Source organism: Notolepis coatsorum (genome assembly GCF_963971535.1).
Source record: "Notolepis coatsorum genome assembly, chromosome: 10".
Classification (NCBI taxonomy): domain Eukaryota; kingdom Metazoa; phylum Chordata; class Actinopteri; order Aulopiformes; family Paralepididae; genus Notolepis; species Notolepis coatsorum.
Window position 1 is genome coordinate 13,381,583 of NC_140174.1, and position 9,591 is coordinate 13,391,173.

Sequence of the window (9,591 nt, forward strand, 5' to 3'; positions counted from 1 at the left end):
GATTTCTCCGGGGCTGGTAACGTTAACCAACCTCGTGTCGAGTGTAGTATTGTATGACCTCGACATAACGTTTAAACGTAATTTTACTCCGTTTCCATGCGGTAGCCGGCTAGCTAGCATAAGCTAACAGAGGAACGACTAGCAGTAGCTATCTAACGTTAGCTAATAGCTGTAACGTACAACGAATCAGCTGTTGATATGATGCGCCATCAGTAGACAACGTATCTTGTATTAAACTAGAGTTAGTGGTTTAATGCTTCAGTCACAAACCTCTTTCATTTCTTTGTGGAGATCCGCGTGCCGGTCCTTCAGGTGTTTTGCCATATTTGAGGTGTTGGCACCTTTCGTTGGCACTGCCCTGTAACACCGCTTGCAAATGGGCATTGTGACATCTTTAACTTTCCTTCTGTGTTTACTTCAAAACCGAAGTACTTCCAAACAGCACTTCTGCTGTTTTCTTTATCTTTAAGTTGTGGAGGCGCTGCATCTGCCATCTTAGTTCACTCAGCTAAAATGTTTACTGAAGAGTGAAGACGCCGACGGCTCGCTCTGTGAGGGGGAGGGCTGGAGGGGGAAGCGTGCTCTGAACAGCTGGAGGGGCAAGCGTGCTCTGAACAGCGTGTCAACAAACTTCCGGTAGAACACTGCCAGCGGGTACCGATACTACAGAAAGTATCGGTATTTCGGGAAATGAGTATCGTAACTGTTTTAAATATTCAGTATCGATATTTATCGATACTTCGATATTTTTGACAACACTAGTAAGTATATATATATATATATATATATATATATATATATATATATATGTATATTGTGGCCTCAGTGCCACTTGCCACCCGTGTGGAATGTGTTAATATATATATATATATGTATTGGGCCTTCTGCCTTTTTGCCACTACTTGTGTGGAATTATATTGTGTTGTGCACGTGGTGTACATTTGCTGGGGGATTCCCAGACTGCCAACCGCAGGGTTTGTGGTTGTGTCCTGTGACACTAGGTCACTAGGGCTTGTGCTACCCATTAATTATAATTATCTTGTGTGTTCTCCCATTACCCTTTTCCCTGTTTGTTAATTGTTTGTGGGTTGTTTTCTTCCCTTTATTAAATCCTCATCATCATTTAAGTGGAGGTTTGAAGTCCTACCACAGTAATAAATATAATTTACCTTTTGAAAGCGCGTTTGTGGTGTTTTACTATCTGCCGGGACCTTGCTTTAAAAGCATCTACTGAGGGGGTTGTTTTTGTTCATGTGCAGCTTGCCTCAAGTTTCTATTCTATGTGGTCATTAGACCTTAGTACATGACAGAGGCCACGCTCCAGGATGCGCTCGCAGACACGGACTGAGATATGTTTCAAGGAAGCGCCAGTGACGTCAGCGAGTACGCTGATACCGTTGTGAGCTACATATCAACACTCGCTGATAGTATTGTGCCTACGAAAAAGGTGCAGGTTTTCCCAAACCAGAAACCGTGGGTGGACAGTACTATTAGAGCAGCCCTGAACTCTCGCACCACGGCTTATAACCTGGGCAGAGAGTCAGGAAACATGGAAGAGTACAAGGCTTCAGTCTACACTCTGCGCAAGGCTGTTAAACTTGCTAAGAGGACATATGCTGATAAACTGGAGACACAAATGGCACAAAACGACACAAGAGGCTTGTGGCGGGGACTGAAGACAATAACTGACTACAAAGTCAGCGCCCCCTCAATGGGGAGCGACGACGCCTCTCTCGCGGACAAACTCAACTCCTTCTACGCTCAGTTCGGTGCAGACAGTGTCGCCGCTAGCCCTCTGGCTAGTGACGTCACTGGCGCGCCGGCTGTTGTGGAGGGGGGGGGGGGGCAACCGCGGGGGGGGCGGGGGCGCTCTCTCGTTGTCGGAACACAGTGTGAGAAGAATGTTTATGCAGGTGAACACCAGGAAGGCTGCTGGCCCAGATGGTATAACAGGACGCATACTTAAGTCCTGTGCCAACCAGCTTGCCCCGGTGTTCACCGCCATATTTAATCAATCCCTGGCGGAGTCAGTGGTCCCTGCCTGCTTCAAGATGTCTACCATCATCCCTGTACCGAAGAAACCCTCCCCAACATGTCCAAATGACTACAGACCGGTGGCACTCACCTCTGTGGTCATGAAATGTTTCGAGAGGCTGGTCAAGGACCACATTTGTGCCTCCCTCCCCAGTGATATGGACCCTATGCAATTTGCATACAGGACAAACAGGTCCACTGACGACGCGGTCTCCCAGGTACTGCACAGCACTCTCTCCCACCTTGACCGTCAGAAGGGGGGCTATGTGAGACTGTTGTTCATTGACTACAGCTCAGCGTTCAACACCATAGTCCCCACCAGACTGGTGGACAAGCTGATCGAGCTGGGTCTGAGCTCCGCCCTGAGCGCCTGGGTACTGGACTTTCTGAGTGAAAGACCCCAGGCGGTCAGGGTGGGGGGTCAGACCTCCAACACCATCACCCTGAGCATCGGGTCCCCCCAGGGCTGTGTTCTAAGCCCCCTGCTGTACTCACTCTACACGCACGATTGTGTGGCCAAGTTCAGCTCCAACTCCATAGTGAAGTTCGCAGACGACACAGTGGTGGTGGGGCTGATCTCGGACAACGACGAGAAGGCCTACCGGGAGGAGGTTGAGGTACTGGAACGCTGGTGCCAGGACAACAGCCTGCTCCTGAACATTGGTAAAACCAAGGAGCTGATCGTGGATTATAGGAGAGGACAGCAGGAGACACACACACCGCTGATGATTAACGGGGCTACCGTGGACAGGGTGAGCAGCTTTAAGTACCTGGGGGTCCACATCTCAGATGATCTGACATGGTCAACACACATAGACACAGTAGTAAAGAAAGCGAAGCAGCGCCTAAGGAAGTTCAGAGTATCGGGGAAGATACTCCAGTCCTTCTACTCAGGAGCTGTAGAGAGCATCTTGACCGGAAACATCACTGCCTGGTATGGAAACAGCACGGCACAGGACAAGAAGGCCCTACAGAGAGTGGTGCGCTCAGCCAAGCGTACCACGGGTATTGCGCTACCTCCCCTGCAGGCTCTATACAACAAGAGGTGCAAATCCAGAGCCTGCAGGATAATGAAAGACCCCCACCACCCCAATAACAGCCTGTTCCAGCTGCTGAGGTCAGGCAGACGCCTGCGAACCCCAGCCACTAGGACGGAGAGGCTTAGGCTCAGCTTCTTCCCCCAGGCCATCAGAGCCTTGAACAATGAACATTGAGTGCCACAGAACACAGAACTACTGAACACAGAACACTGAACTATCCACACACAAGCACACATGAGCACACACACGACACGCACGCTGTGCACGCTCACACACTAGCAGCCACTTTAACACTTTAACAAGAGCGGGCACACACTCATGCCGCACACACGCACACTTATGGCCAAGAGGAAAGGCCACTTTAAACTAGTATAACAACAGGAACAGTGTATTGTACTACTAAATAGAGCTGCCGCGGTATTGATATTTTCCTTACCGCACGAATTTGCGCAATATTTCCTACCGCCGCGGTAATTACCGCACAGTGCGCACAAAAAAAAAAAAAAGGTTTGAATGCATTTTTTTTTTTTTAGTAGTCTACTCTTATAGCCTGCCTCTAGTCTAATGGCGCTTTTCCACTGCATATTACCTACTCGACTCGACCCGCTTTAGGCACCTGGTACTTCGTTCCTTTTCCACTGCAGCCAGGTACTACTCCGTTTGGGGAATGGGGATGCAGGCGGGGCCGCCGCCGCTCGCTTGTGTACACTGAAAGCTCCGTGGGCATAGATGTCCGAGGGCTTGCAGCAAGCCAGAGTTTAACACAGTTTCAATCAATCAATCAATAACAACATTAACCAGACTCTCGTTGCGTCTATTCTGCCAAAGCTAACGTTACCTCTCATTGTGTATTCTACCAAGCAAACCCGGGTTTAACGTTACCTCTCGTGTATATCGGATAACAACAACAAACTTAACACATCAGCGATCTTGTTGTGACACTAAACTCTCCGCTCGGTGGTAAATTGGGTTGATGTCGGTTTTGTTTCATCAATAAATAAGGCAGAATACACAGTGAATCCATTATTTTTTGTTTATTGCACTTGGTTCTGTCGCAAACAAATCCTGAATGAAATGCATCCTTAGCGAGGCAGTAAAGATGGCGGCGTTCTGTTTTCGTTCAGAGACGTCGAGTAGGGGGTATCTGCAGAGCCGCAGAGCCAGGCTGGACCAATAGGGTCGCTTGGAACCGAGTAGGGTATATCTGCAGAGCCGCAAGCCGCAAGCCAACTTTATTATTATGATAAAAAACAGCGGTGACGCGGTATTCAGCCTAACTCTGCGGTGAGCGTGATGCAACAGCGATACCGCGGTAATGCGGTTATCGCGGCAGCTCTACTACTAAAGCTACCTAGCATGTCCTATATGCTCTGTAAATAACTATGTACAGATACCGAGAGTCACACCATGTTACCTGTTACCTGTTTATTGCACAATGTTGTTTTTATTGGATTCTATTATATGTTGTACCACTGTATTGCACATCGTCGCGGGCAAGACCACCCGCATTTCATTGTATACTTGTATGCCGTGACAAATAAAACTCTTGACTTGACTTGACAGTCCAGTAATTAAATCAGAATGAAAGTAGACTAAAAGACATAAATATAATACATGGGCTATTGCTCGCTCTCTCCCCCCCCCCCCCCCCCCACGTGGGCACATCCACTACTTCATTCAACATCAGAAAATTCCAAATTTATATGCGTTCCTTTATCTTATCCACCACAGCTACCCAGACTGCTATGCTGGCTTAATTAACACCTAGAATTCGTGCAGTAGATATCTCTAGATAAATCACATCGAGATAGGTGAGAATCCATACCTTCCGGCACATTTTATCCGGTTGAATCCAGTGTGACGCTATCAACTTTTTGGCAGCCGTAAGACCCGCCAAAATGAGTCTCTTTACATGTACAGAGGTCGATAACTGAGAAACATCATTCAACAACAGTACAGAAGGCAGTGTCGGTATGGTCAGAGATAAAAATTCTGACATTTTCCCAGAAAGTCTCAACAGGAGGGCATTCCCAACACATATGCATATATGTACCAATAGCATCGTTTGAACACAAGGAGCATCGAGAGTCAGGTCTGAGACCCATTAGGTACAATCGTCTAGGGGTCAGGTAAGTCCTATGAACAAAGTTAAGATTAATCTGTTGGTGATCTGGGTTGCGTGATGATAGCCGAACATTTTCCCAGACTGCATCCCAATCAAAATCTACTTCCAGGTTTGGGATACCCTTCCTCCAAACCGAGTCTAGGGGAAGGACCTTATATGAGGACGTAAGTAAGTGGCGATAAAAGTCAGAGACGAAGCCTCTCGACGTCTCCTTGTCATAAAAGAATTTGTGAAACCTGTGGTGCTCAAGTGGAACATCTAATGGGACTCTGTGAGCCTTCAAAGCTGCTCTTATTTGTAAATAGAAGAAAAAAGTGGAACTGGGGAGGTCAAATTTGTTAGATATATCTCGAAAACTGCGGAGACCATAGTCATCGAAGATATCCCCCAATGTGTGTATGCCTTTCTTTTCCCAACCAGGGTATCTGATAGGTTGTTGTTCAATAAGGAGTAAATTGTTATTAAATAGGGGAGAATGCCTGTGCCATTTATGGTGGATAGTACACGTTTTCTGTGTGTCACGCCATATCCGGATCACATGTGTAATAAGAGGGCCAAATCTTAAGTTCCATTGCTTAATTGATATGTTGGTGTACAGTACACTATATCCTGCAGTCTATGTGGTGCCACTATGTTCTCCTCTAATGGTCTCCAAGATACCGCTGCTTGAGAATCAAACCAGGTGATCAGTGGTCTTAAAGAGAACGCTTTAAAGTAATATTTGAAGTCTGGAAAGGCGAAACCCCCGTCTCATTCTATACGCTTTCTGGGGGGTTAAATATGTTTTATGGACAAAATTGAAATTAATAGGGTTAATTAAGTGTCTTGCTCAAGGACACTTCGACACGCTGCCCGGGAGGAGTGGGAATCGAACCGGGAACCTTCCGATTACCAGGCAACCGCTCTACCTCCTGAGCCACTGTTGAGACGGCTACTCTGAAGGTAAGACTGCGTGAGGGAGTTGAGATGGAAGGAAACGGGGGGGGGGTGTGGTGTTGTTGCACAGACACACCTTTTCTGGAAACTCCTCCCCAACCAAGGACATAATGAGTGATGTCTTCCCCACCTTGGCTGTAAAGGAAATCCAAACAACATACAGAGGGTGAGAAGGAGCTGTATACACCACAAAGACTAAAGCACAGTACAAATTAGATTAGATTCAAATGTATTGTCATCAAGTACAGCGCAACAAAAATAAGTTTGGCATCCAACCAGAGTGCAAATGTAACAGAGGGAAAGACCATAACGTAAAACGCAAATTCCACATTTGAACATGTGCTACATACTGTATAATAGACATAATACTACATGATGTGCTAATAACTTAACTTGACACTATTCAGTGCTAATTATATGCACTATGTATGTACAGACAGATGTGGATATATATATATATATATATATATATATATGGTAAGAATAACTACTGTATTATATATATGGTATAACAGCATTATCACACTTTTTACTGTAACCTTGCTATTTACATTTTTTATTTTTATGCTCGCTTATGCCTGTATTTTTTTTACTGTTGTTGTATGTCCGTTCTATTTTATCATTTTTAGACTATTTTTAAACTTAATCATTTTAAACTATTTTATTAATTGTATTACTGAATAGAGAGGCTATTAGGATGCTAGATCCTAATGTGAAACACTGTGATTTACCATACCTTCCTATGCTCGCTCATCCCTGTATTTTTTTTTTTACTGTTGTGAAGCACTTTGAACTGCAACCTCTGTATGAAAAGTGCTATACAAATAAAGTTATTATTATTATTGTACATGCTATCATACAGAGTTGTATGGGTTATATGCAGGTGTATAAGTAGGTATATAGAAGGATTATATGCAGGTATATTCAGACAGCTATGGATATATATATGCGGCAAATATATAAATAAATATATATACGTACATGTACATACTGCTATCATACAGTGTTATATGCGTATACTATAGTATGAGGTAGGTAGTTATGATTATATTATTATTACTATGATTACAGTGTAGGACAGTTGTAGACAGTGAAAGCAGTAGGTAGCTATCATTGAGTATATAGGCAACAGTGGTAGCAGAGTGACTGGTCAGATCGAGCAGACAGCACAACTCATCCTCAACATAAATAGTAAATGTAAGAAGAACATGTCTATAACTCATTGCATGGAAATAACTGGCCTACGCGTGTCACGTATATGTCTGACCTCAAGGCTACCTGCACTGATAACATGGCTCATTCGTTTTGGTTTGAAAACACACACACACACCCTGAAGTAATGTCGCTGCACCACGTAGACAGGGAGGCTCCTGTCCTGCTCTGCAATCCATATATCACTAGATACATACAGTATATCGCCTATGTAACAGTATATCCTTGTTAAATCAAGCGACAGGTTTAATGGAACCGTCTGCTCGAAGTAGAAAATAGTATTTAGCTCATAATTCAGCAACTCAATATTACAAGAGCAAACTAATGGCAGGCTCTTTGACAGCTAGCCCAACCCGAATGTAATTTCAACGAAATGCAGCTAGTTAGCGTGTTAGAAAGCTGTTGTGTGCGTTTAAGTGAAGTTAGCTGCAAGGCGATGACAGTCAGCAAGACTTGTTAATCCGCAGTAAAGTCAACTCTACCAACAACGTTTGACGTTAGCAACACGATCAATAAATATCACTGAGATTATCATCTGATATATCACCCCCCCCAACCACCTCCAATGTACAGTCTCTATGTCAAATGTATACACTCTTTTTCTGGACACTTTTTGTATCACAAACAGTACTGTATTTGCTAATCTGGTATGTCATAAATGTATAGATGTAGCAGTACTGTCTATCTGTATGTCGTGTGTGTCGTATATGTTATGATGAATTGAAAATGGGGGACCCTGATGTAAACAAGACGAAAGTCTTTCTCTGGTCTGCATCCCCTTAACAATATTGTGTGTATTGAGCTGTACTGTATTGTACCCATTCTGCAATCTGTTAAATAACGTTTTCAATCAATCAATCAACGTTTGACGTTAGCAACACGAGTCAATAAAGATCACTGAGGGTACATTCCCTGCCAGAAAGACGTTTGTCTTGTTTACATCAGGGTCCACATGTTCAATTCATCATTTTATATGACATACACAGATAGACAGTACTGCTACATCTATACATTTATGACTACTACTACTACTAGTACTACTACTACTATTACTACTACTACTATTACTACTACTACTACTACTAATGACGATGTAGTAACAGTAGTTGGGTGTTGACTAGACTAGTTATTAAGTTATTAACTGACGTTAGCATGTTTCCTGCTGGTAGCATAATAACAGTAGCCTGCTCGCTAACGTTAGCTAGGCTTTCACGAAACCACTCACGTTCCCCCAGCAACAGTATCCGCACGTCCCGCTTCATGTCTCCTGCCCTCCTCCAGAACAGTATGTACACACTACTCTGTCGTCTCGAACAGACCTCCAACTTTCATCAAAACAATTAATGTCTAACAACGGCAAATAATAATGTGACCCATTCCACAACGTTATTAGCATCCAAGCCAAGGTGAAACCATGTCGTTCCGGGTCGAAGACTGGAAAACACGCCCTCTGTCGACCAAAGGAGGGGTAGCCGATACAATAATTTTTTCCTTCAACTTTTTTTAAAATTCATTTAACATTTTTATATAACTTATAATATGATCTCCGACCACTGTGTTGACTTGTAACCGTCTTAGCTGTTTGTTTGTTTGTTTGTTTGTTTTTGGTGTCTATATGTGACATACCAGATGTACTGTATTTGTAGATCTGGTATGTCATAAATGTATAGATGTAACAGTTAGCAGTACTGTATCTGTATGTCGTGTATAATAATAATAATAATTCATTTTATTTGTATAGCGCTTCTCAATGACCCGAAGTCGCTGACAGTAGTTAGGAACATAGTAAAAACAAAGAAACAAAGTTTGGATGAGTTTGGATGTCGGGACAGTGAGGGAGGCAGTGGAGGAGGACCGGAGGGAACGGGTGGGGCGGTAGGGAAGAAGGAGATCAGTCAGGTAGGGGGGGGGGGGGGCAAGCTGTGGAGGGCTTTGAAGGTGAGGAGTAGTGTTTTGAAGTTGATGCTGTGTTTGATCGGGAGCCAGTGGAGAGAGTGGAGGACAGAAGTGATGTGTTCATGGGACCGGGTGTTAGTGAGGAGGCGGGCGGCTGAGTCTTGGACCATTTGCAGTTTATGGAGGGAGCGGGAGGTGATGCCAGTGAGGAGGGAGTTGCAATAGTCCAGGCGGGAGGAGATGAAGGCGTGTATGAGGGATTCAGCAGCAGGGGGGGGGGAGGCAGTGACGGATTTTAGCGATGTTGCAGAGGTGAAAGTATGATGTTTTTACAATGGAGCGGACGTG

The 9,591-nt window shown here is 44.4% G+C and overlaps 1 protein-coding gene across 1 annotated transcript in view; it reads right to left on the bottom strand.

Moving 5' to 3' along the window:
* The window catches only part of rhot2 (ras homolog family member T2), an 85,094-nt gene extending 76,359 nt beyond the window's left edge, over positions 1–8,735 (bottom strand). Inside the window, exons 1-2 of the mRNA XM_084322814.1 lie at positions 8,573–8,735; positions 6,212–6,270 (exon numbers count right to left, since the gene is read on the bottom strand). Coding sequence (XP_084178940.1) covers positions 6,212–6,270; positions 8,573–8,609 — 96 coding nt within the window. The 5' untranslated portion in view covers positions 8,610–8,735. The remainder of the gene's footprint in view (positions 1–6,211; positions 6,271–8,572) is intronic.
* Between the last annotated feature and the right edge of the window lie 856 nt (positions 8,736–9,591).